This window comes from Hyla sarda, chromosome 4 (genome assembly GCF_029499605.1).
Source record: "Hyla sarda isolate aHylSar1 chromosome 4, aHylSar1.hap1, whole genome shotgun sequence".
In the NCBI taxonomy this organism is placed as follows: Eukaryota; Metazoa; Chordata; class Amphibia; order Anura; family Hylidae; genus Hyla; species Hyla sarda.
This window is the reverse complement of record NC_079192.1, coordinates 272655107-272682857: the sequence shown is the minus strand read 5'-3', so window position 1 is coordinate 272682857 and position 27751 is coordinate 272655107. Positions and strand designations below refer to the sequence as shown.

At 42.1% G+C, this 27751-nt stretch overlaps 1 protein-coding gene across 7 annotated transcripts in view; it reads right to left on the bottom strand.

Annotated features, from left to right (window-relative positions):
* Window positions 1–27751, bottom strand: part of RASSF3 (Ras association domain family member 3) — a 163797-nt gene that overhangs the window by 17153 nt on the left and 118893 nt on the right. The window contains exon 1 of one of the 7 annotated variants that reach the window (XM_056574248.1): window positions 20655–21080. The exons of the other annotated variants lie outside the window; for them this stretch is intronic. Coding sequence (XP_056430223.1) covers window positions 20655–21047 — 393 coding nt within the window. The 5' untranslated portion in view covers window positions 21048–21080. Of the gene's footprint in view, window positions 1–20654; window positions 21081–27751 lie in introns of those variants that run through there. 7 annotated transcript variants of the gene reach the window in all.

Below are 27751 nucleotides of genomic sequence, written 5' to 3'. Positions count from 1 at the left end.
CAAAAATAGTGTTTTTTGGTTGCGCCATACATTTTATGATATAATGAGTTATGTCATTACAAAGGACAACTGGTCACGCAAAAAATAAGCCCTCATACTAGTCTGTGGATGAAAATATAAAAGCGTTATGATTTTTAGAAGGCGAGGAGGAAAAAATGAAAACGTAAAAATTAAATTGTCTGAGTCCTTAAGGCCAAAATGGGCTGAGTCCTTAAGGGGTTAAAGAGCCTATGGCTGTGCACAGAGGGCGTTTGCTTTTATCATTTTCATTATTCAGGCAAACGACCCCTATTAGACGATTAGATGTGCTGCCAATAAATCTAGGGGTTAAAGGGGTTATCCAGGAAAAAAAATATATATTAAACTCTCTCTCTCTCTCGAAAGTTAAACAGATTTGTAAAAAATCTTAATCCTTTCAGTACTTATGAGCTGCTGAAGTTGAGTTGTTCTTTTCTGTCTAAGTGTTCTCTGATGACACCTGTCTCGGGAACTGTCCAGAGTAGAAGCAAATCCCCATAGCAAACCTTTTATACTCTGTGCAGGTCCCGAAACAAGCAGAGAGCACTGATGCCAGACAGAAAAACAACTCAACTTCAGCAGCTGATAATTATGGAAAGGATTAAGATTTTTTTTAATTTACAAATCTGTTTAACTTTCTGGAGCCAGTTGATAAAAAAAATAAAAAAAAAATAAAAAAAAAATAAGTGTTTTCCTGGAATACCTCTTTAATAGCAGGTTAAAACTAAAAGATTAGCGGAGAAACGAGTGTCTGCTGGTCCAGGACAATATCTGCCTATTCATTCAAATATTGCCTTGTGTACTGAGCCATAAGTTTGCCATGGCTAAGAATTAGACCACATTAGTAAATATGGTCCTTTGTGACTGTAAGAATGCCATTAGCATCTAAGGAATAACAGACATTCCTTCCTTGTTCTACAGGTTTCACACAAGGGATTTATACTGTACATGTCATTACAGCTAAAACTAATCGATAACTAATAGATTATGAAAATAGTCGTCAACTATTTTCATAATCCATTAAATCGGTTGATCAGTTAATTTCTACAGTTGACATACACTTAGCGATCATCACTATGTATATATGTGGTCCTCGGGAGCCTGTTTAGTGAGGAGGGGGCCCAGCACACCCCATCTTCTGCAGCTATGGAGAGTCCCCGGTTGTCAGGCTCTGTGCTAAAGGCCAGAATCACAATAGCTACAGAGAGAAGATGTAGGAAGTGGAAGATTATGTGTGCTGGCCCCCTCTTCACTAAATGGGATGGACCACCAGAGAATGTGTTGCCCCTCCTATCTGGCCACAGGTAAGAAACAGAGGTGGTATAGCCCATACAAGGGGGAAGGGGATAGAGCTGGGCGGCAAGACCAAATATGTGTATCACAGTATTTTTGTAAGTTATGGCGGTTCCACGGTATTTAACAGTATTTTCCACTCCCCCACCCCTCCAATCATATGTCACCCGTGGGTGCTGCTCTGCTTCTCCCCCCCCCCCCCCCCCAATGAATTATCCCAGCGCTGCGCTGTCCCCAACATTGAAGTCTATGGCAAACAGATGAGCCTTTATGTCATCCATTTGCACCCGGTTAACAATATCAGTTATTACTTCAGAGCATGCTCAGAAGAGGTGACATCAGCAGACTCCTGCAGTGCTGAGGGACTACTACTACTCCAATCATGGAACAGACCTGTTTCTATGATGAGAGTAGTAATTCCCTGGCTGCGGGAGTCTGCTGACAGCTGGGGAGGCTACATTAGTGTGTGTACTACTACCCCCATCATGTAACAGTCTGTTCCATGATGGGGGTCGTAGTACAGGGGCTGAGGGATTGATCGCACTGGGTTTCACTTGAGACCCGATGCGATCAGAAGTTATTAAGCAGGGGAACGGGCGGCATGGTCCGCAACCCTGCGATGTATGGTGTGTCTTAACTTTCATTTTTTTATCCCCAGCGGGGAGCCCTGAATGGCCGATACTGAGAAGCTAAATCAGGACTCCCGGTGGAGTTTTTAATGCGCCGAGGACTGATTACAAACGGGGTGCCGCGTGCAAGATCACGGGGGTCCCCAGCGGCAGGACTCCCGCGATCAGGCATCTTATCCCCTATCCTTTGGATAGGGGATAAGATGTCTAAGCACCGGAGAACCCCTTTAACTTTTTGGCACCAGTTGATTTTAAAAAAACACTTGTTTTTCACTGGAGTACCCCTTTAAGCTATGTTCACATGGTGGATTCTGCAGACAGCTGGTGCCGGGGAAACATGACGGTGCCAGGACTTCTCGGAAATGCACCTCTCAGATCTGCATTTTCATTAGGACATTTTTCCTTTAAAAGGAACAGCAATACTTCCACATTGCTGTGATCCAATTCTTTGATTTTCTGCAAGATGGAGGAGGTGGGGCCGATTACAATCCCTTGCACCTCTGCTAATGGCAGAAACAACCCGAGATAGAAATATAGCCATGTGTCTTTCATTTGTAGAAGCTTGTCTGTCTTAAACATTAAATACATAACCAGATATATTGTGCTGAATTGATTTCCAGCTGTTACCAATTGAGAAGGACAGTGTGATAGAGTACTGTGGAATGCAGTGACCTGCTGCTGATAAGGTACAAGATGTTCTTTACCCCTGGAGAGAGGACTTGGTCCCACCACTTGGATTCAGCACAGAACAATGCATTTATCATCCAAACATTCTTTGGGCTTTTCCCTTCAATGAATTTTCAGGAAGCTGTGCAGCTGATCCGCCTTTCCTTCATCTGGCAACAACTCCAGCAGGAAGCACCATCATTTCTCTGAAGGAAACAGAGGTAGTCGCATCTACACAGAGAAATCACTGCAAGAGGATGTGTGCAGATCCATACACAGTTGGAATCTACCTGCTCAGTCGAGAATGTACTTTTTTTTTACTGGGGAAAAATAAAAATGAAAATACTCCCACGATTTAAGGAAAAACAACAAACACTACTGTGTTTTCTAATACATTTAAAACATTAGTACTTTAAATAGGGAGCTACTAAAAAGCCCTGTACACAGAAGAAAGAAAAAATATATAAAGTAAAAATGTATATATATATTTGGTAATACAGCCACAATATCCTACAGACTGAACAGAGTTGGCTGCAGAGCTCGCTCTTCTAGTTTAAGGGAGTCAGACTAGATATTTAACCATCACTCCATCAAGACATCATCAAAATACCTGATGGCCCCTCAATACCTTGATGAGTGGGGGGAGTCTTGTTCTGTAGATACACAAGGCAGTACAGCCACCAATCAGCTGATGTGACACATGGAGAAGCTTTAATGCAATTTTTCTTCCATTTAACTATATTATTTTCTGGGGGCCTAGCTGAAATTTAAGGGAAACCACAGTCCACCTATAGTAAAGGTATTGGGGAAGGTAGGATATAAGATAGTGTTTCAGAAGGTCTTTGGTGCACTCCATAACTTTATATATACAGCACTAAAAGGTTTGCCTGTGACATAATAGATTGCATCTATTGTGATCCGTCACCCCAATGACTAGTTATTTTAAGAGGTTAGATCTGTTTCAATGTTAATTCTGCTTAGAAATAAAATTGCAAATAAATAAAAATGTCTATTTTACCACGTGTGGGATGGGTAAACAGCAACTAGATTTATAAAAAAAGTTGATAAGAATATTTTATCTCTTTTTTTCACACGCAACAAAGCATTCCGTACCCGTGGGAACTAGATAAAGCAACAGCTTCCCGCCAGCATTCGTACCCAAGCAGGCTTGCAGTGACAGAGCTAGACATACGCTCTTATACTTAACCAACTGAAAATGTAGCACAATCCCATCTGTATTAAAAACAGACTGTTGGATAGTCCTGACTAAAATAGGAAGGGTTAACCCAAACTGTACGGGTTAGCAGAAAGGGGCGGCTGGATTTAGTTCACCAGTGTGTTCTGTCAGCTTCTGGCTTCCTGAACAATACAGCTGCTAGAGATTCCTTCACACAGCTGCTCGTGTCCATCTACAAAGACCACAGAAAGCATCAGCAGTAGTCTCCGCAAAGCCACAAAGGGCAAACGCAGACTCCTTTAGAGCTCAACATTCAACTGACTTTCATTACACCAGCAAAGGTAGCAAGGTTACTATGCCAAACCGGTGCTTGGCCACAAGTTGTGTGATGGAGCCAAAACAGCACCAACATACAAGATGCTATAGAAAAACGGACTGCATGGTACTGTGGCTAGACAGCAGTTTATTACTTGCCTATTAAGTTCTCACTAGCTGTGGAGGTCTCTACTCTCCTGGAGCAGTGACAAGCCATACATCCATGTGACCACTGCAGCCAATCACTGGCCTTAGCTGTCCTAATCCATATTTGTTGTAGGGATGTAGAATTCCTATCACCAAACGCCCCGGATATGCAGTTCCGGATACCGAGCAAGCAGGGCCAGACTAGAAAGCCCCCGACAAGCACGGCAGCGCTCAGAGTGGTGTATGGAGCAGGCTCCTGACTCATGCCCGCACCATACTCTGCAGCCCCCAGCTGTTTTCAGTAGCTGGGGGCCGCCAAAAATAGCCAGCAAGTATGATCGCGCGGGGATTGGAGTCATCCACTATAGAGGTAAAAGATTATATTATATATATTCCAAAGAAAGAATGGCCGCAGCAAAAATCCAGTGCAAAAAAATAGCTTTATTCCATCAAAATGATGTGCAACGTTTCAGCTGCCCATGCAGCCTTTTTCAAGCAACTTGCTTGAAAAAGGCTGCATGGGCAGCTGAAACATTGCACATTTTGAATGGTGGTCTGCACCAGTCACCTGAATGTCCAGCATGTTCTTGCCGCAAGAAAATAATGAGGCATGGAGACCCCCAAAGCATCTGAAATTTTAAGAGGTGAGAAATCAACATTTTTATCTTCGGTTTCTTCTGTAAGGTTTGGTTCTTATGGCTGTAAACTGCACTAATATAGGGGCCTGGTATACCCCTGGGTATATGAAGTGGTGGTCAAGCATGGGACTAGCTGCTTAATTCAAACTACAGGATTGAGCACTACATGCAAACAACAGCAAAACTATAGAGCCATCATCCTTCGCATCGAACATTAGTGCTAACAGAAGATGGCTGCCTACATATATGTATATTTTACCATTTTTGTGCCCTTCTAGACTTTAACATGTGTCCTGAATGTGTTAACAAGGTCCTGCAATAAAAAGCTTGAAAAATCAGATCTAGTACAGAAGGGGATTTATCCAGAAGGAACCAAAGTCTGACAACAGAAAACAGAGACAGCCAACAACAACATGAGGAATTATAATGATAGACTGGGTAACCCATGTCAGGCTTCAACTAGATTTACAGCACCCATGACCTTCACTGAAACTTGTTTTATCTGTTAGCATCCAGTAAGAAGGGCCCATTATATATACCATACTGGATTCTGCTGAAGAGAAGGCACACTTCATGTATTCTTTCAGAGGCGTTCATATCATGTGGGAAACCTATTTACATGTCTGAATCCTCTAATGACAGGTTATATAACAGGCAGCTACACTTCAGGAGACATTGGCTGGGGTCACACCAGTTATTTCTGTTCTCCTCCATCATAGGATCCCATATATCCCAGACACCAACATTGCTCAACAGCCCTCCATGGGGAGACAGATACAAACTAGTCTACGTTTGTACTGAAATAATGACAGGCAGTAACAGCTGGTCCAGCGCAACTTTCTGCAACATTTCATTTCGACTGTTTAAACTTCCTGAAGTGTTCTTTTTAGAGTGGTCACAATTTATCATAGGCGACTTTTTGTAAAAAGCCTCACAAAAGTCGCATGGGTCAGATTTATAAAAGTTCTCACAGGGCAGTTCAACCCTGTCCTATATAATTCTATGGGACAAGTATTAAGGTCCATGCAACATTTAATACATTTGGTGCACGGCTGACACTCCGTGCGACAATTAACATCGTAAAGGGGTATTCCAGGAAAAAAAAAAAATTTTTTTATATCAACTGGCTCCAGAAAGTTAAACAGATTTGTAAATAACTTCTATTAAAAAATCCTTTCAATAATTATCAGCTGCTGAAGTTGAGTTCTTTTCTGTCTGGCAGCAGTGCTTTCTGATGACATCTCTGCTTGTCTCGGGAACTGCACAGAGTAGAAGAGGTTTGCTATGGGGATTTGCTTCTAAACTGGGCGGTTCCCGAGACAGGTGTCATCAGAGAGCATTTAGACACAAAAGAACAACTCAACTTCAGCAGCTCATAAGTACTGAAAGGATTAAGATTTTTTTAATAGAAGTAATTTACAAATCTGTTTAACTTTCTGGAGCCATTTGATATATAAAAAAGTTTTTTCCTGGATAAGCCCTTTAAAAGAATGAAGGGCGTACAGGTACGCCCTTGCGCCCTGGTACGCCCTTGCGCCCTGGTACTTAACCCCCTAAGGGCCAAGCCCATTTTGACCTTAAGGACCAGGCCAATTTTATTTTTTTTCATTTTATTTTTTTCCTCCTCTCCTAAAATCCATAACTTTTATATTTCCTTCTACAGACCCATATAAGGGCTTGTTTTTTGCGTGACCAATTGTACTTTGTAATGAAACCTCTCATTTTACCATAAAATGTACAGCGAACCCCAAAAAATATTTTGCACATTTTGGAGGGTTTTGTTTTCACGCTATACACTTTACGGTAAAAATAACATGTGTTTTTTAATCTGTGGGTCTATACGATTAAAATGATACCCATGGCTAGATACTTTTATATTTTTGTACCACTAAAAAAATTAAAGTATCTAAAAACTTTTCGTACAAAAACAGTAATCTAAAATTGCCCTATTTTGACCACCTACAACTTTTTCATTTTTCCGTATATAGGGCAAATTTTTGCGCTGTCATCTGTACTTTTTATCGATACCACATTTGCATATATAAAACTTAGATCATTTTTAATAAAAATATTTTTGAATAAAATGTGACCAAAAAAGCTGCATTTTTGGACTTTTTTTTTACGTTTACACCGTTCACCGTACGGGATCATAGCGATACAAAATATGTTTTAAAAAAAAATTACGCTTTTTGGGTGCAAAACGGGAAAAACTGACAATTTTCATTTTTATTGAGGAGGGGATTTTTCACTTTTTTTGAACATTTTTCAACTTTTTTTTTTTTAAACTTTTTATGTCCCCATAAGGCAGCAATCCGATCATCTATTTTAACATGCGCACTGCCGCAGATGCCGTGATCTGTGCGGATAACGGCATCTGAGGGGTTAATGGCGGACATCCGTGCAATCGCGTATGTCGGCCATTACCGGCGGATCCCCGGCTGCTGATAGCAGCCAGAACCTGCCGTGTATGACGTGAGCACCACGCCGATGCTCGTGGTCATACACGGACGTAAATATATGTCCTGGTGCGCAAAGTACCGCCAAACCAGGATGTACATTTACGTCCGTGGTTGTTAAAGGGTTAAGGACCAAGGACGTACCTGTATGCCCTGAATCCTTAAAAGGAGTACTCTGCTGGAATTTTTTATAACTCAACTGGTGCCAGAATTTCCTTTCTGTCTGACCAGTGCTCTCTGCTGAGACCTTGGTCCATGTCAGGAACTGTCCAGAGTAGGAGCAAATCCCCATAGCAAACCTCTCCTGCTCTGGATAGTTCCTGACATGGACAGAGGTGTCAGAAGACAAAGGAAATTCAAGACGAAAAAGTACTTTCTGTGGAGCATATAGCAGCTGATAAGTATTGGAAGGATTAATATTTTCAAATAGAAGTAATTTACAAATCTGTTTTAACTTTCTGGCCCCAGTTGATTAAAAAAAAAAAAAATTTGAAAAGTTTTCCAGTGAAGTACCCCTTTAACGACGCAGGACGTAAAATGTACATCCTGGTGCTGTGGTACTTAACGCACCAGGACGTACATTTACATCCTATACGTTACCGTGAGCATCAGAGCGATGTTCGGGTCATGAGTGGCAGGTCCCGGCTGCTAATAAAAGACAGGGACCCGCTGGTGATGGCTTACATCTGCAATCGCGTGGATGTCCGCCATTAACCCCTCAGATGCCGTGATCAATACAGATCACGGCATCTGCAGCAGTGCGGTCACCAGAACGGCAGACGGAGGTCCCTTCACCTGCCTCCTACGGGTCTTATGGTCTGGTCTGAGATTGAGCAGACCAGAGCAGAAGATAACAGATAACACTGATCAGTAGTGCTGGGCGGTATACAGGTTCATAACGAATACCGAAATTTTTTCCTGCACGATATGAATTTTGCCCATATCCCCTCGAATGAGTGAGTTATCAGCCGCAGCGCGCTGTTCCCACATTGGGGAACTAATATGTGACGAGCGCTGTTCTGCTTTTCTTCCGCCACCCCCCCCCCCCCAATGAATTATCAGCTGCGTTGTCCCCAAATCATGTCACCAGCAAGCGCTCCTCTGCTCATCATCCTATGAGCTGCGGGCTGCCAGCACTGGAAATCTGTACTGTACTACAAATAACGTTGCCCGGGCTGCAAAACAAAAACTTTAACTCACCTTCCAACGTTCCCCGTTACCGAACTCACGGTCCCTCCGCTGAGGTCCTGGGAATGTCACAGAGCCATCAGCCTATCACCGGCCACAGCGATGTCCCGCCTCGGCCGCTGATAGGCTGAGCCCACTGTCATGTAAGGAGCCAGCCGGCTTCATACATGATGTCCCGCTAGCGGCTCTGTGACTTTCCCGTCCCAAGGAAACAGTAAGAGGACCGCAGCGCAGGACAGTGAAGACTGTACCAAAACCCGGGAAAAGTTATTTGTAGTACAGTACAGATTTCTAGCGCCAGCGGCCTGCAACTTATAGGAGGATGAGCAGAGGAGCGCTTGTGGTGACATGATGTGGGGACAGCACAGCACTGATAATTCATTGGGGTGGGGGGTGTTGGGGGGGTTGTAAGAGAACCAGCAAAAAAAAAAAAAAAAAAAAAAAAAAAGATGCCCCCCAATGTGCCAAATGTATCACTGTGGCTCCGGCTGTTTGCAAATCTGGGGCACCTTTAAACTGCATAGTCTAAGTTCACAGAATTTCTTAGTTGGTTGCGTTTAGGACAAAAAATGTATACGAAAATGCATATTTACCTAGAATGGCACTTTATACCTACATAGAAGAGTAGAAGTAGTGGTGTTCACTTCACTCCATATTATAAAACGTATTTACTTTTGTATAAATAAAAATTAAGTTTTATATTCGTGATCCACAAAATACCAAGAAGAAGACGAGATTGTGGGACCAGTTGGAGGCAAATGGAAGCTGCAGTGATCCAGACTTGGAATGGGGCTATGTAAGTGTGTGTCCAAAAGGATAAGGGATAAGATGTCTGATCTCCAGGCTGGCACCCTGGTGTTCTGAACATTTATGTTGAGAACGTCAGCTATGGTCCGAGTACTTCTGCTCCATAGCCATCATGTCCCCTTCCACAGACATGCATGGAGGGGGCGTGCCGTGACATCATGAACACGGAAGCCCGAAGCTGGCATTCTGAACATAAATGTTCAGAACACCGGGGTGCTGGTCTGGAGATTGGTGGGAGTCCCTGCAGCTGGACCCCCAGCAAGCAGACATCTTATCCCCCAATCTTTGAATAGGGGATAAAATGGTTTGGTAATTTCTGTAAAGACAGTGCTGCATGCTACACCATTTTGTCTGGAAACTGACAGATACTGCACTTGTGGCTTATAGCAGTGTGACACCACAGCATTAAAAAAAAAAAAATATATAATAATTATATAATTTTTTTGGGGGGGTGGTTCCCCTTTCTTCCAGGGAGATAGATTATAAAAGTGACCATGTACTTATTCATGGAAGGAGATTTATTGGAACCTGTGCAAATAAAATGTGGAACAATTACCCATTGCAACCAGATTTATTTTTCCTTTTTAAAAAGAAAGAAGCAAACAAACAATCTGATTAGTTGCTTTGGGTAACTGCAGCAACTCTTCCTCTGCCTAGGTTTTGAAAAATCTCCCCAATAGTTAAGCAAGTACATTGAGAGTGATTTAAGAGGGTTTTCCAGTAGATAAAATAAAGGTTTAGAGACAGATCAAAGGTGAGAAAAAACAAACAAACTGTACTCCATTTGGTAATACTTTTGCATATCACTGGAGGTGCTGTGAGGACGTCCCATATATCATGCACATGACATATATGCAGGTAGAGACTGCTGAGGTCAGCGATTGGCTGCAGTGTCACTTCTACTATGTGTAGGACATTATGGCAGCAATTTCAGGGTGGGATACCAAAGCAACAGCAAACCAAGGGGTTAGTAGAGAAAAGTTTATCAGAACTGGTAACAAAAGTGACAAATATCAGGACGATGAAATAACAAGTATCTTGACATAATGTTGGTCGACTCAAGTTACTGTAAGCTTGGTCTGAGATCATACCTATGTTAAGCATGACATATTTGCTTCCTTTTATCGTCAAGGTGATCCAGAGGACAATGCTTTCTTAACAAGTACATGAAGGAGGCCATCTAACCTGCAATTACTCCTTCCAGAAACTTCACACACAAATAGTTCTGCTCTGACATTATCTCAGGTGTGCTCTGTACATGAAAGAAGCTTTTATCTTTATGTATGCAGACCTTGAGCAAATGCTATTCTGGTTCACAGGTGATTTAAAAAGAGGTAATCCACTGGGAAAAAAAAAAATTATATATAAATATAAATTATTTTTTTTATCAACTGGTGCCAGAAAGTCAAACAATTGTAATTTACTTCTATTTAAAAATCTTAACCCTTCCAGTACTTATCACCTGCTGTATGCTCCACAGGAAGTTCTTTTTTTAATTTCCTTTCTGTCTGACCACAGTGCTCTCTGATGACACCTCTGTCCATTTTAGGAACTGTCCGGAGCAGGATAGGTTTGCTATGGGGATTTGCTCCTACTCTGGACAGTTCCTAACATGGACAGAGGTGTTAGCAGAGAGCACTGTGGTCAGGCAGAAAGGAAATTCAAAAATAAGAACTTCCTGTGGAGCATACAGCAGGTGATAAGTACTGGAAGGGTTCTTGCACCAGTTGGTAAATTTTTTTTTTTTTACCAGGAGTACCCCTTTAAGTGCATTCCCTCCCCTCTATCAGGTGCTCTTTGCATGCTGGCTCATGGGGAAGCCATAAGAAATCATACTGAGGCTCCTGATTAAGACCTATTAAGTGATCTACCTTTATCAAAAAGAGTACAGGGCACTACTTTCTTATGCTACCATTATTAAAAAGCATTTATAAAATTGAACAGGTTCTAATGAGTTATTTTAAGCAAAATAGTTCTAGTTATATTAGTGTGGGTTTACTCAGGGAACTACAGTCTCCTCCCACACGCCAAAAACATACTTCTAGGTGAATTTAGATTGAGCCCCAATGGGGACAGGGACCAATGGAGTGTAAAGCACTGCTGTAATCATTATATACACAGAAGTGATCAATCCCATGAAGTGAGCTATGGGCTATTTACTATGAAGTGATAAGTGCAGAAGGAAGGACATAAGTTCAGAGGACATCGGGTTAAGCATAGATAGCTCAATGCATCCTATAATAAAGATAAATGGACAATCTAGAGAGAATTGCATTAGTTCACATAACCATGTGGGGAAAAAAGCTACCATAAACAATTACACCGTAACATAAAATTCTTAAAACCATATCGAAAAAAAAAAAAAAACTATTTTTGCTTCCCTGCTGTTTCTATCCAGTCTGACTGCCAAAAGCTAATCCCCCTTGGCATTCAAAATATCTACAGGTCACAGGACACAATAAGAGGGCTGCTCCCACAGGGTTGTATTTTAAGATTGTCATTTCCAGGTCTTCATAAAGGTATTCTGCTAAATTACTGGTCTTAGACAACCCCCACCCTTAATGATTTCTTCAAGTTCTTTGAATACCTTACATGCTTGGCATGTCAGATCTGTAAAGGAATCAGATATAGAGAGAAGGGAAATAGAAAAAGGAGGAGAAAACTAAAGAACCCCCCCATCTGCATTGTACAGACAGTGCACAGTGAAGTTATGCTGCACTTGTTGTTCAGGAATTCACACGTATCTCCAGCCAAGAATAGACACGTACTTCCCTGGGAAAGCCAGACCAGGCACTGGAGTTGTGGGAGAAAATACCAAAATGCACAGATATACTTTTGTACATCAGATTTACACACAGATATCCATCTCACATCAAGATACTAGACTAATACGTCCAGGTCTCATGGAGGGTGTAATGTTAGAAGTGATAACATAGGGATGTATGAAGAGCCTGCACTGGCCGATCAATAGTAAGCAGTACACATACTTACGGTATGTTAACAGATAGGCCAAACATGGCTTGCTTCCCAACCAGGGTGCCTCCAGCTGTTGCAAAACTACAACTCCCAGCATGCCCGGACAGCCAACTGCTGTCCAAGCATGCTGGGAGTTGTAGTTTTGCAACATCTGGAGGTCTGCAGGTTGAAGACCAGGCATGCTGGGAGATGTAGTTTTGCAACAGCTGGAGGCACCCTGGTTGGAAAACACTGGCTTAGACAGAGCCTAACAGAGCCCAATGGGCAGGGATACATAGTTTTGTCTATAAAGACACATGGCTGCAATGTAAGTCATACAACCATTGTGTACAGGAGGTGAAGTGTTTGCCTGGGACACTAGCGGCGGCGGCGATATGCTGTCATAGCAAACAATGAACATCTGTTACATGCCGCAGGTCAGCATATGGCCTCCTACATTTTTCATGCCAACGGCTGTACTCATAATTCATAAAACCTTAGAAATGAGTGACTTGAGTAAGTGACTGGGTACTTCTGGACACCAGGCTGCAAACAGTTAATTTCAGAACAGGTTCTCAAACAAGATAAAAAAAAAGGAACGGTCTCCACATTACAATGGTGTTTAGCATTGGCCAACAGTATAAAAGGCTACAGAGCTTGCATGTAGCTCCACACTGGAGACGTGTGCACATTCAGCAATACCATGGCAGCCTGAGGCAGGAAACATCAGGAGAACACACAATTGCTGAGGTTTAGGCTTTATTGTTATTTCAGAGAAGTGAAAGTAACATACAGGAAATGCAGAGTCCACGCCAGCCAATGAATCCTTATCCATGACCGGTATCCAAGCTCTAAAGCAATGGTCTTCAACCTGCGGACCTCCAGATGTTGCAGAACTACAACTCCCAGCATGCCCGGACAGCCGTTGGCTGTCCGGGCATGCTGGGTCTTGTAGTTTTGCAACATCTGGAGGTCCGCAGGTTGTAGACCACTGCTCTAAAGCCTATTCATACTTACACACCCGAAAAGATAAAGCTCAGACCTATGGGGCACCCTGACAGTAAGGCTGGATTTACTGCTCTTAAACCTCCATAGTCCATTTCCCCCTGAGGGTATGATCACACTGAAGTCATGCTCAGCCACTAATGTCTTACTGGGCTGAAGGCCATTTAGCCACAAGCAAGACAGACAATATTTCGGCATAACCTTCAGTTCAGCCTTATCCTTTCATCAGCAGATAATGGACTCCGAAGCTGCAGTGATCCAGGAATTATATTGTAAGATTCATAGCAAAGTATATACTCCAGTCACTAAAGGAGCTGAAGCCTACTGTAAATATTTAATGTATAACAACATATGCTTGTGGAGGGATGACGAGCCAGACGTCACTAGTGTGTAATGGAGAACAGTGAGAGCAGAGACACATGTAAGAAGCCACAGAACAGGTCTGAGCAGCACGCACAGCCATTCCACAGACCAGCCTGGTACCGCATTCACAAAGGTCATGACTGATCGCAAGGATGATGAAAAACTACACACTTCCCCTGGAAGAAAGTCAGGAACATCCTACAGCTCTCCACAGACTTAAAGTACGTATATGAGTCAGCCCAAAAAAGGGTGTGAGGATTACGTGCCACACTACTGTATCAGATGAGCTCACAACAAAAAGAGACACACCTTTACTGGATCACACTGTATCTGACCTCTCCTCCACCATAAAGATCAGCATGCTGCCATCATGTTGGTCACTCCTATCCTGCAAGTTAATAAATGACTAAATACAATAACAGACCGACTACCACCATTGACTGCAGAATAGCAACTACCAGAGGTAAAGGGCACAGAGTATATGGGCAGTACAATCAGATGGCAAGAAGCAGCCATGTACGGGCACAGCTAAGTGAAGGGTTCTTTACACTCTCAAGGTATGCTCACATGGTAAATCTGACATTTACTTACATGAGGGTCAGCAATGCAAGATGGCAGCTGACCTCAAGTGGAAGTGTTAGGCTATGTTCACACGATGGAATGTCCGCATAGAGAATATCCGTGTGGACATTGCGCACACTGCAGGGTGCCGGCAAAATATGCCAGTCCTATGACCGCACAGGAATACGCCATCTAATAGACTGCTATACATTCTGCTTGGACTTGAAAATCCATTGAAAATGGAATTTCGGTGCCGGAAACATCTGGCACTGAAATTCCGCCGCGTGCACAGCACAGCAGAATCTATGTGAATTTGGCACGGAAATTCTGTTGTGTGAACAGGGCCTTAGTGGATCCATACCAGGACCAGTCCCTTTCAGTTCCTAAGAATGAACACATGAACACTTCAGATACATTTTTCCTGTGGCTCAGAATATGCACCAAATAGCTCATCATCTTTAGTATGTGAACAGCAGCCTAGGCTCGTCACACACTATTTAGCATTTATGACAGGAAAGCTCCCAGTGTATACAGTAAATGTAGCTATAGACTTGGCCTACCATTGGGTGGTGAACAAAACGTATATCAGAATGACGGATGCCACCAAGTGCTATCCGACTGACAAAGACATTGGTAAATCCCTCATATATTAGTATTCAGTAGTTCATGTGGTTATAAGATCGCCACCGGAAATCATCCTGAAACCTGATAATGCAAAACCTTACCTCTACTGGCATAAAATAGGCACATACAAGCAGCAAGTCTACCATGAAAGCAATAATCATAATATTGGGGCAGATTTATCAAAGTCTGTCCAGAGGAAATGTTGCTGTGTTGCCCAACCAGACTGCTTTTTATTTTTGAAAAGGCCTCTGAAAAAATGAAAGAAGCGATCTCTGCAATTTTTCCTCTGGACAGGTTTTTATATATCTTCCCCAATACGTTAATACCATACAGATGTCCTTACCTATTCCTACTCCTGTAATAATGCATGTACAAGGATAATAACTGTTTAGATGCATAAAGCTAAAAATATCCCATAGAGAAGAGGAAGCATATGCCTAACTGAAGAGCATAGGAAAGAGCCTTAGGGAGATTATGGAAGGCTGGTGTCCTCATGTGATTTCATAAAGCTGGCAGGCCACGAGGCTCCAAATATTCCCAATATAGGGAAATGGTGACATGCTTCACAACAGCTGCCACTGCCTCCAAACCCCAGCACATATGGTGTCTGGAAACAGCAGGCCAGCCATGTATACACAGGGCAAAAACAAAACTGACCTGTCAGCAAACCCCATGCTTTTCATAGAAAAGGGGAGAAGGCTCTACAAGAAAGACACTTCCTATAGCAAACTTAGATGTTGTCTTCAGATAATCTTTATATTACTGTTATTGACCTGTATGGGAAATCACAACTCAAGTAACATGCTAAACATCTAAAACCAACCACTCCATGGACTCAACAAGGAACCACATCCCAATAGTGCCATGGAGAATAATCTTCCATGTGTGAACACTTGGCATAAGGTGGAGGAGCCAACATCTGCACAAGCATATACAATATGGTACCCCCTATGGCCACAGAGCAGAGAACAATGCAGAAAATTCTGCGTTTCACAGAATAAAAGTGCTTTTAAACCCCAGTTGTGGATAAGCTGGGGAAATGCTGCAGATAGTCTTCAGCATACCTGCTCTGTATGAACATACTAGAGATGAGCGAACTCACAGTAAATGCGATTCGTCACGAACTTCTCGGCTCCGCAGTTGACTTTTCCTGCATAAATTAGTTCAGCTTTTAGGTGCTCCGGTGGGCTGGAAAAGGTGGATACAGTCCTAGGAGACTCCTAGGACTGTATCCACCTTTTCCAGCCCACCGGAGCACCTGAAGGCTGAGCTAATTTACGTAGGAAAATTCATCAACTGCCGAGCCGAGAAGTTTGTGACAAATCGAATTTACTGTAAGTTTGCTCATCTCTAGAACATACCTTTATAAATATCTAGGACATTTCTGAGAAGGACATGACCTCATACAAGTACTGAGAATGACAGGGACGAGCATGCATGTTTCTAGGGGCTACACTGTCACATGTGGTCACAGTAAACCTCATAAATACTCAGCTTTCCTCATAGTAAGAGGCTTCAGAGACCACTTTCCAACTGTTACAAGATATCCAAACTGGACAGATGTTTTGAAAGGGGGATTGCCATAATATTAGGAATTTTTCGCACAGGTAAAAGTTCACCATGTAGCCCATGCCTGCCGAAAATCAAATATCAATGACCTAAACCGATAAGAGAAGTCAACAGAATGTGGTTAAACTTGCCAACCAAGGTCTAATGACCGGGGTGACATTAACACTAGTCAGGGATGAAAGGAGTTCCAGACCATAGTCCTTCCCTACCTCCTAGTCTGAATAACTCTGTACACAAGTACTGTTGTCCGTAATGCATTATACAGTGGTTTTGGTAACAAATCTTATGGTATATCGCTAACTGTTTGTGGGCATCACAGAAGAGGATCTCCTACCTGTCAAACACAAAGCATATTGTAGAGATACCATGAATGTCTTTACAGAGCCAACACAGCTCCACCTGAGATCAGCTATATAACCACCAAGGAAGAGATTATGAATGCAACGATCACAATGACTACAGGGCCCAAGGGTTGAGGTGGTCATACACATGGGATAGTTGAAAACACCCTTTCAATTCCATAAATATATTAACACATGTGCCACCCCTTAGAACAATAAGATCAGACAATTTAAATTAAACATTGCCAATCCTTAAAAGGGATATCCTAATATGCAAAATAATCCATATCCACAGGATAGGGAATAACTAACTTCTCAGTGGTGGTTTAACTCCTGACACCCCACTGATCCAAAGAATGGAGGAAAACGGCCCCCGAGACAAATCTTGGGGTAAATGATTTAAAGGGGTATTTCCATCTCAGGTTGTTAGACCCTATCCCATGGATAGTACACCTATAACTCTGTAGCATTACCTGTCATGGTCAGCTGGTTCTACCTAAATTAGTGGGCTTTGCCGACAAGTCTAATGCATATAGCCAGCCTTTCCAATGCCTGGCCTCACAAGTAACCTGATGGGGAAGGGGGCATGAAACCACATTTCAGGTAAGCCAGCACATGACATACAGGGCCGCAGTAATTGCTTTGCCAAATGAAAGAGGTAAAACCTCAAACATCCTCAGGTAACAGCTTATTAGAAAGACAGCAGAGTCTAAGAATTAGCCAAAGCCGTCCAGTCTTACTAGTGGAGGATGGGAGGGCTCATAGTAACAACCTGTTATCACACAGACACTCGTATAGAGGAATCCGGTGCCGCTTCCCTGTATACTGGTCTGCAAACCCCTCACACAGGTTGGATAATTTAAGCTGCTACATTTTAAAGGCAGATGTAAGGCTGGGTTCACACCACGTTTTTGCAACACAGTTCCCATATACATTTTCTTAAAGAAATAAAAAAAAAAAAACGATGCAACCGGACTTTTTTTTTTTTTAAACCGTATACGTTTTCTACAGTATACCGTTTAAAATTTGCATACGTTTTGATACAGTTTAGTCCGGTTTTGAGGAATTTGTTTTATCAAAAACCTGATACGGGAACTGTATTGCAAAAAAAAAAAAAAACGTCGTGTGAACCCGGCCTAACACAAGAAGAATATGGCTGCATTTCCGCATCCATATCATGGTCTCACTGTCATTTCTACACACTTTTGAAATGTTGCCCAGACAAGTCAAAAGCTTAGAACGCCCCAGTTCTCAGTCCAGAGACCAGCAGTAAGTTATAGCCAAACGAAGCGTGCTGCAGCTCCCCAACCACCGATCTGACTGATAAGCTCCATTATAGTCTATGGAGCACATTAGTTGGATTGGGCATCCAGCAGTGGAATGAAAAATATCACAATTACTCGTAACTGCAGCGAATCTCAGGGCTGAGACCAAGTGCAAACTAAACTTTTGACGTGTCTGGATGCCCAAACAAAAAGGATTATATGAATGACCGTAACCTGTTAAATCCTAATCCAACCAGGATCACAGAGCCACATGATGCCATCAGTTTAGGTTATTTAACCTGTGGTTGGACCAGGACTTACAGCTGTAATACAGACAGTGAAATAATAGACAAATAAAGAGTTTACTGTAACCATTGATCAGAGCGCAGTTCACACTTATTTACCTAACCAGCCTTTCTACATTACAGCAAGAAACCATGATGTTTTTTCTAGTCACTCTGATCTGAGTGAATGATCTTATGTCAGACACTGATCTTTCCATATCACATGGAGCCTGTCCTACATAATGCCATAAGGCTTGTCATGGTGTAAGGAGACGGCTGAGCTGCAGAACACAACGCCGCTCACGGGAGCCTTAGTGTAACTGGTTATAGTTGGTTGACTGATGTTTATTAACAACATAATGTTATGGACTGGTCTTAGGCTGGGTTGACACCACATTTTTGCAATACAGTTCCCTTATCAAGTATTTGAATGAAAAACGGATTCCTCAAAACATGTGCAAATTTTAATTTGTATACGGTTTGAAAAATGATGTCCGGTTGCATCTGTTTTTTAAGAAAAAAAAATGCATACCTTTTTACTTTTCATTCCATTATGAATAAAGTTTCACTTTGATTTAAAATTCCAAGAAAAAGAAAAAACTTTGCAAAGTCAAAAGCCGTATGGTGAAAACCAGATGTTTTCTACGGTTCCCATTGACTCCCATGTTTATATAAAAATAATAAAAAAATAAAAAGTATAAGTTTCAATACGGTTTTTCACCTGGCTACGGTTTTGGGTACGGGGAAAAAAACCTGACTAACCCTACAGGATGCAAAACAGACACAACGGGATGCATCTTTTAGCATAGGGTTTTCAATGGAGAGTCAATGAATATGGTTTTCAATACGGTTCCATATGGTTTTCAAATTGAATTGTTGTATTGCAAAAATGTGGAGTGAACCCAGCCTTAAAAAGGGTATTCCATCCATGCAGGGCTTATCGCAGTTAGAGTATGTATCAGAGCTCTCAGATGTTACAGCCATTCTGCTGCAAGCAAAAAAAAAAAATAAATATAAATATAAATATAAATATAAATATAAATATAAATATAAATATATATATATATATATATATATATATATATATATATAAATTTTTTTTCTTTTTTTAATTGCCCAAACCCTGTGTGAACATAGCCTCACACTACTTGCCACATGTGCTGGAAAACTGCTGGCACATACACAAAAAGATAAAACACACACACACACACACACACACACACTTGGGTGCCATTTACATCAAGAAAGGCCCATGGAGCGGTCTTACTGGCTGCAGTATTGATATGTAGACTAAGAACGTCATGGCTGGGGGCACAATGCCAGGAGATTGGAAAAGTGGGTATAGTTTTCTTTAAATGTAATCTTTTTACTGCTAATAAATTAAAAAAGGGAAAATCCACAATGAAACGGAGCACTTTGCGCATCAGAAATGGACATGAAGGTAGAACTGCGCTGAAGAGATCTGGTAACACGTCTGCCATATGTATTATACTGTAAGCCACCGAACATTCCCATGGACAAATCTGCAGTGTGAACCCCAGCCTACATTATCCACTATACAGCTGCCATCCAAAACCATAGGATAGAGACCATGTGATCTAAAGCTACGGATCTGTAAGAACATGACAAGTCTGTGCCATATTTCTAAAGAATCTGCTACAGTTATGTAGTGTGAGGGAGTGTCAAGAGCCCGTGTACACCTGGGGCCACGTCCAGGAGCCCCATATGGGGGCCAGAGGGAGCATTATAGAGGAATGTCCCTGTTACTGGGTTCACACGGCATATCGACTTTCGTTTAACATATACACTTGAAGAGTAAAAAATTAAAAATTATATATAAAAAACCACAATAAAAAAGGGTGTATGTATATATCTCAGTAAATGGATTCCACAGTAAGCTATACAGCAGAATATTTTTTCCCCCCATATAAAATATATATCATTTTTTTCCGTACACAGTAGATTTTTACATTTTCGGAAACTAAATTAAACGTTCTGTAACGGAAACTGAGAAAAACGCAGCGTGAATCAGGCATTCTGGCTTTGCACTGAAGTCTAGTCCAGTCTTTTCCAACCAGGATTCCTCCAGCTGTTGCAAAACTACAACTCCCAGCATACCCGGACAGGCTTCGGCTGTCAGGGCATGCTGGGAGTTGTAGTTTTGCAACAGCTGGAGGCTCCCTGGTTGGAAAGGACTGGTCTAGTCCCTGGCCTGTGGGCACCACTAGAGCGCTATGAAAGAACCAGAAGAGGTGTAGAGAAGACCCTGAGTGAACAGAGCATACACCCGTGAAGGAGACCCCCGCCCTGCACTAATGTCCCGGGAGCAGTGACAGCCATTCCCCCTACTCACATGCTGGCCCCGGGCTGCCCTCCACGGGCTCCTCTTGAAGGATGTCTTGGCGGTGAAGTAAAACTCCTCGGAGTCCTCCTCCAGACTGCTGTATCCGCTGCTCATGCTGCTGCTCCACGTCATCTGCCTGACCCGCGGGTGGATAGAAGCGCCCACGTCCACTACATGCTCTGCCACCCGGCCGGGCTCCTCTCCGCTGGTGACACCCTCTCCTGTGCGGCTCTCACATGGCAAACTAACCCGCCTAACGTGTGTAGACTGACGGGCGGTGCCCAAGGTAGGCTGGTGGCTGTGCCCGGCCGGGTGAGGGGGAAGCTCAGGAAATAAAGTCAGTACACGTCCGCGGAGAGTCCTAGCGTGCGGCTGCCGAGACTTATTTCCTGCACCGCTCATACCATGCGGACCACGCCCCCTGCAGCTAGAGCCCCGCCCACAAACACTCCAGGTGATGCAGGCTCCTCCTCCCGCTCTGGCACACACTAATTTTACGTATGCACAACCCTGACAAATATTATGTGCACTGTGCACCTCCTATACTGTCACAACACTGTATATGTAAACTCCTCATATGGATTCACTAATGTTCTGTATACACCCCTCATATGGGCTCACTAATGTTCTGTATACACCCCTCATATGGGCTCACTAATGTTCTGTATACACTCCTCATATGGATTCACTAATGTTCTGTATACACCCCTCATATGGGCTCACTAATGTTCTGTATACACCCCTCATATGGGCTCACTAATGTTCTGTATACACCCCTCATATGGACTCACTAATGTTCTGTATACACTCCTCATATGGATTCACTAATGTTCTGTATACACTCCTCATATGGGCTCACTAATGTTCTGTATACACTCCTCATATGGATTCACTAATGTTCTGTATACACCCCTCATATAGGCTCACTAATGTTCTGTATACATCCCTCATATGGACTCACTAATGTTCTGTATACACCCCTCATATGGATTCACTAATGTTCTGTATACACCCCTCATATGGGCTCACTAATGTTCTGTATACACCCCTCATATGGGCTCACTAATGTTCTGTATACACCCCTCATATGGACTCACTAATGTTCTGTATACACTCCTCATATGGATTCACTAATGTTCTGTATACACCCCTCATATAGGCTCACTAATGTTCTGTATACATCCCTCATATGGACTCACTAATGTTCTGTATACATCCCTCATATGGACTCACTAATGTTCTGTATACACCCCTCATATGGATTCACTAATGTTCTGTATACACTCCTCATATGGGCTCACTAATGTTCTGTATACATCCCTCATATGGACTCACTAATGTTCTGTATACACCCCTCATATGGACTCACTAATGTTCTGTATACACCCCTCATATGGACTCACTAATGTTCTGTATACACTCCTCATATGGACTCACTAATGTTCTGTATACACTCCTCATATGGGCTCACTGATGTTCTGTATACACTCCTCATATGGATTCACTAATGTTCTGTATACACCCCTCATATAGGCTCACTAATGTTCTGTATACACCCCTCATATGGACTCACTAATGTTCTGTATACACCCCTCATATGGGCTCACTAATGTTCTGTATACACCCCTCATATGGACTCACTAATGTTCTGTATACACTCCTCATATGGATTCACTAATGTTCTGTATACACCCCTCATATAGGCTCACTAATGTTCTGTATACACCCCTCATATGGACTCACTAATGTTCTGTATACACCCCTCATATGGGCTCACTAATGTTCTGTATACACCCCTCATATGGACTCACTAATGTACTGTATACACCCCTCATATGGGCTCACTAATGTACTGTATACACCCCTCATATGGGCTCACTAATGTACTGTATACACTCCTCATATGGGCTCACTAATGTACTGTATACACTCCTCATATGGGCTCACTAATGTTCTGTATACACCCCTCATATAGGCTCACTAATGTTCTGTATACACTCCTCATATGGGCTCACTAATGTTCTGTATACACCCCTCATATGGGCTCACTAATGTTCTGTATACACTCCTCATATGGATTCACTAATGTTCTGTATACACCCCTCATATAGGCTCACTAATGTTCTGTATACACCCCTCATATGGGCTCACTAATGTTCTGTATACACTCCTCATATGGATTCACTAATGTTCTGTATACACCCCTCATAAGGGCTCACTAATGTTCTGTATACACTCCTCATATGGGCTCACTAATGTTATGCATGTACACTTCTAATATGGACGCATTAATGTTATGTATGCATACTCATTTTATCTGATCTCTGTCAAGATACTGGATGAAACAAGGAAGAAGTGAATGCATATGGGTTTGCATACCATTTTCCCTTTTGTATGAATAAGGGTGGTTGTATATACATATATTTTTAAAGATAGAATAAAAATCTGTACTCAATAACTGCAGTTATTATGTCCATTCCATTGTAACGTGACACTGCAGCCAATCATTGGCCTCAGGGACTGAACATGTAGGAAGAGACCGCTGAGGGTAGTTATTGGCTGTTGTGTGACGTGCACAATTTGCTAGAAATTTTTGGATGTTTATTGGACTCCATATAAACGCCCCTTGGACCCTTTGTTCCCTTTTACTGCCTCTTACTATTCTTTGTAACATAACTTTTATTCATTAATCCACAGAACTGGTGGTGTATCACTTTGTCCCAAAGATATTAAGTAGAGTTGGGGATAAGGCACTGTGTAGGCCAAGAAAGTTCTTCCATGTTATTCTGGTCAACCATAATATGTATTAACTGGATTTATAATGTGAACAGCTTAGGGGTTTCCTCAAACTGTTGCTAAAAATGTTGGCAGAACACAATTCTTTAGAATGTTTAGAAACCCTAGAAAATTCCTACTCCACCAAATTTTTAAATGTTCAACAATAAGCCTAGTGCCTGCCATTATTAAGGCCCACATTTATCATTGTAGGTGTAAGTGAAGCATTTTTTACACCTTTTTTTGTGTACTGGTAATGTGTAGGAGAACCAGATTTATTAAATGGTCAAAGAACATTTGATAAATTTTGTGCAGGTCACATGTTCTGAAATTTCTCTCTTCACATACACCAAACAGCTATACCATGTCTGGGCTGGTGCAGTTTTAGAGACTTTTCAGTGGCTTTGCGCCTTTTTTGCTCCTTTTCACAAAAAGGCGCAGTTGATAAAATCCTTCCATATTATGTGTGTTGCCAAAATCAGTGGATTGCAACTCAAAATCAGCAGAAATGTGTAAACAAAAAGGGGCAAAAAAAGGCGCAAAAAACCCTGCTTGCTCCTTTTTTGGACACAAAAAACTGTCTAAAGACAATTATAAATGTGGGCCTATATGTCTATTCAGTTTTGGTTTCACAAACAATTACATTTCAGACAAAAGTTTCTTTACATACACAGGGAAAACTGTTTAAAGAAAAACCTGTCTTTGCAGCCATAGCAACCAAGCACAAGTCAGCTTTCATGCCTTAAAGGGGTACTCCGGTAGAAAACTTAATTAAAAAATCTTAACCCAGTACTTATTAGCTGCTGAATACTACAGAGGAAATTATTTTCTTTTTGGAACACAGAGCTCTCTGCTGACATCACGAGCACAGTGCTCTCTGCTGACATCTCTGTCCATTTTGGGAACTGTCCAGAGCAGCATATGTTTGCTATAGGGATTTTCTCCTACTCTGGACAGTTCTTAAAATGGACAGAGATGTCAGCAGAGAGCACTGTGCTCGTGGTTCAGTAGAGAGCTCTGTGTTCCAAAAAGAAAAGAATTTCCTCTGTAGTATTCAGCAGCTAATAAGTACTGGAAGGATTAATATTTTTTAATAGAAGTCATTTACAAATCTGTTTAACTTTCTGGCACCAGTTGTTTAAAAAAAAAAAAAAGTTTTCCACCAGAGTACCCCTTCAAGGGTCTTGTATCCTGCACATATTTGATGCTTAGGATTTGAAGCTGTGATCAGTAATTTAGTTTACATTGAAAACTCCAGCATAAAATCTTCAAATTTGCGCAGGATACTGTCAATGTGAATACACCATAATTATTTATTTTTTGTTTGCCAACCTCCGATGACTTTCCACTCCCTGCTCAGTTCTGTGCTTGGCTGAGCAGGACGTCATCAGAAAGAGGAAAAACAAAACATGAGCGTAAACCAGAAGATGCTGCAGTGCAGGAAGGTAAGTATGCCGTCTTTTATTGTTTTAACACACTAGGGCGCACATACTAACATTTCCGTGGAAAACCCTTTTAAACTACTCTGTTGAATTAAAAAGTAAACTGTGATTGGTTGTTTTAGCAACAAAGACAATTTCCTTGTTTTTGCAAATTGCAGCACTATATATATATATATATATATATATATATATATATATATATAAATATATATATATAGTGTAGTCATAGGTTATACAGGTAAACAACTAATGTATTTAAACAAAGGTGACCCTATGCAATGGCATGACGTGCACATTTAGCAAAGTAGGAAAATCAGCTCCAAAATCCCCCTCCCCCAAAGTAGTTAATAATTCAATAAACTATCCAAAGCTACCTGTAATCTTATCAGAAGCCACATGGTTCTTACATTCATTGAAAGGCATGGTCAGTAACAGCAGATTACATCACAATAGGGGTCATTCTGTCCAAGGTAACTAACACCAATACTAGATAAAATCACACGCTGTGTTCTTCATTCACTTTTCTTGTTGATTATATAGAAGCCCATTCTAATTTTCCCATATCAGACAATATATAAGTACATGCATATTAGAGCCAGAAACCACCTAATCCATCACTGTGTTTATTATTGAGGTTTGGAAAACAACTTGAGAGCCAGTGAGCAGCTGCTGCTCTTATATCGGGCATCTAGCGCTTTGTTCCTACACTTGTGCTTGTTGCGTTTCTTTGTAAATTATAACCTTATTTGACTGTGTTGGTTCTGTAATGTGATCAGCATTGTCAGGCTTAGGCTAGGTTTAGACTGATTTTAGTGCTTCCATCACAGGTAATTGTCGGCATCCTGCCAAGAATGGGATGCCAACCTATACTGTGGTGGAGATAAGCGGATGACATTCGTTCCATTGGCTCTAACGGAGTCACCTACTGACTCAGTTCTAGAACATAGCCATCTGTGCTATACAACACCTTGAGCTTCAATCTCAGACACAAAACACAAGAAGGTCCAGCATGAAGGTAGTAGGATTCATTTCCTTGCTTTCTTGAAGAATCCACATAATGTACAAGGTAGACATAAGAGCAATGTATGTACTAGACACTTTGCATTTAGTCATAGTGGAACAAACAATACAGCACACTACATTTTCAAGTCCACTTGGAATAGCGTATAGGGCCTGAAATGAATAGCACTCGCTATTTTCCACCACAGTATATGTCGGCATCCTACTCTCAGCAAGATGCCGGCAGATACCTGTGACGAAAGCACTACACACAGTATTAAAATGTTTTATTTTTCCTATGTGCCCAGGCTGCCAGAATAAAAATATCAGTTAGATCTCTGCTTCTTTGAAAGTTTTCACTCAAAGTATTAGCTATAGCATGTGCCAATAAAATAGGGGGTTCTGCATTTGCACATCTCAGCATCATCATGTATCCATAAAAAAAAGGCACTAGAAGGGGTTGTCTCAGCTAGTCATTTTGCATTATCAGGCCATCTCCTGCCTGTTTGCAGCTACCGGAGGTGGTCGGAAAAGCCAGAAGAAGCCGATTCCCTTTAATAAGGAGTTTTGCAAATGACGCAGCTTCATGAACTACACTCTTTTTTTAAAAAACATATTTTTATTGGTTTTTGATCAACTGAATAACAGACACAAAAAACTGTTCCAATAGACCTTCCCCCTCTACTTTCTACATAGTCATGCCAAATGAACAGCTATACAAGAACTGAATGCATATGTAGAAACGAGGACAGGGAGGCCCACACGGAACAACAACACATAAAGACCACACAACAGACAATTACATTCACACACACAATCCAAACATACCCTAAGAGCTCCTCCATACCCATTTAGCCATTCTATGTCTGAGAGCCTTCCCGAACCGGAGGATCAGTAGAGACATCTAACATCAACCATGGAACCCAGACCTTGTCTAACTTTTTCGGACATTTCCTACTGACATAAAGGGCATGGTATAAGGGGACATATTTATTAACTAGGGCAATCCACCTGGCCAGAGTGGAGGCCGACGCATCCTTCCAGGCCATCACTATAACTTTACGTGCACAAAACAAGAGAAAGCAGACCAAAATAAGTCTATAAGAGCCTGTCTCCAACCCATTAATAACCCCAAGCAAACATACCTCATGCGTTAAAACAAAGGGGAATTCCAAGTGATCCGACAAGAAAGTCATTACCTCCTGCCAAAAGGGCACAACACAGGAGCAAGTCCAAACCGCATGTAAGAAGGTGCCTCTCTCCCCCACACCTAAAACAGACCTCCGACCCCGAGACCCCCATCCAATGCAGTCGAACTGGGGTATAGTACAAACGAAGAACAAACCTGGATTGAATAAGCATATCCCGAGCACTGACTACCGTAGAGTAATACGTCTTAACAACCTCCTTCCACATATCCTCCAAAAGGGTGGGAATATCCTCAACCCATTTCAACTGCGCCACAGCAAACGGGTCCGGACCCACTGATTGCAGCAAAGCATAACCCTGAGTAAGAGGCTTAGCCAGGTCGGGGGTCCCCAGGAGCATCTCCAATTCATTAAAGACAGGGGTAACTTCCAGGGAACCAAATTGCGCAGAGACTGCATGTCGCAACTGAAAATCCCAGAAATGAGCATCCCGAGGGACATGAAATCGGTCTCTAACCTCAGCAAATGATGGAAAGACACAGTTATCTCCGAACACGTGCATAGCAAACTTGATTCCCAGTGAGCTCCAGAATCCGTCCGCCTCTAAACAACCCCACCCCACCCCCCGCAGATGTTCCAAATGTGGATTACCTCACAGGGGTGCTCTTGGAGAGACAACTGGCTGAGGGAAGCATCCAGTAACCACCGACCAGACTGGCGCCACCGTCTTAAAACGAACTGC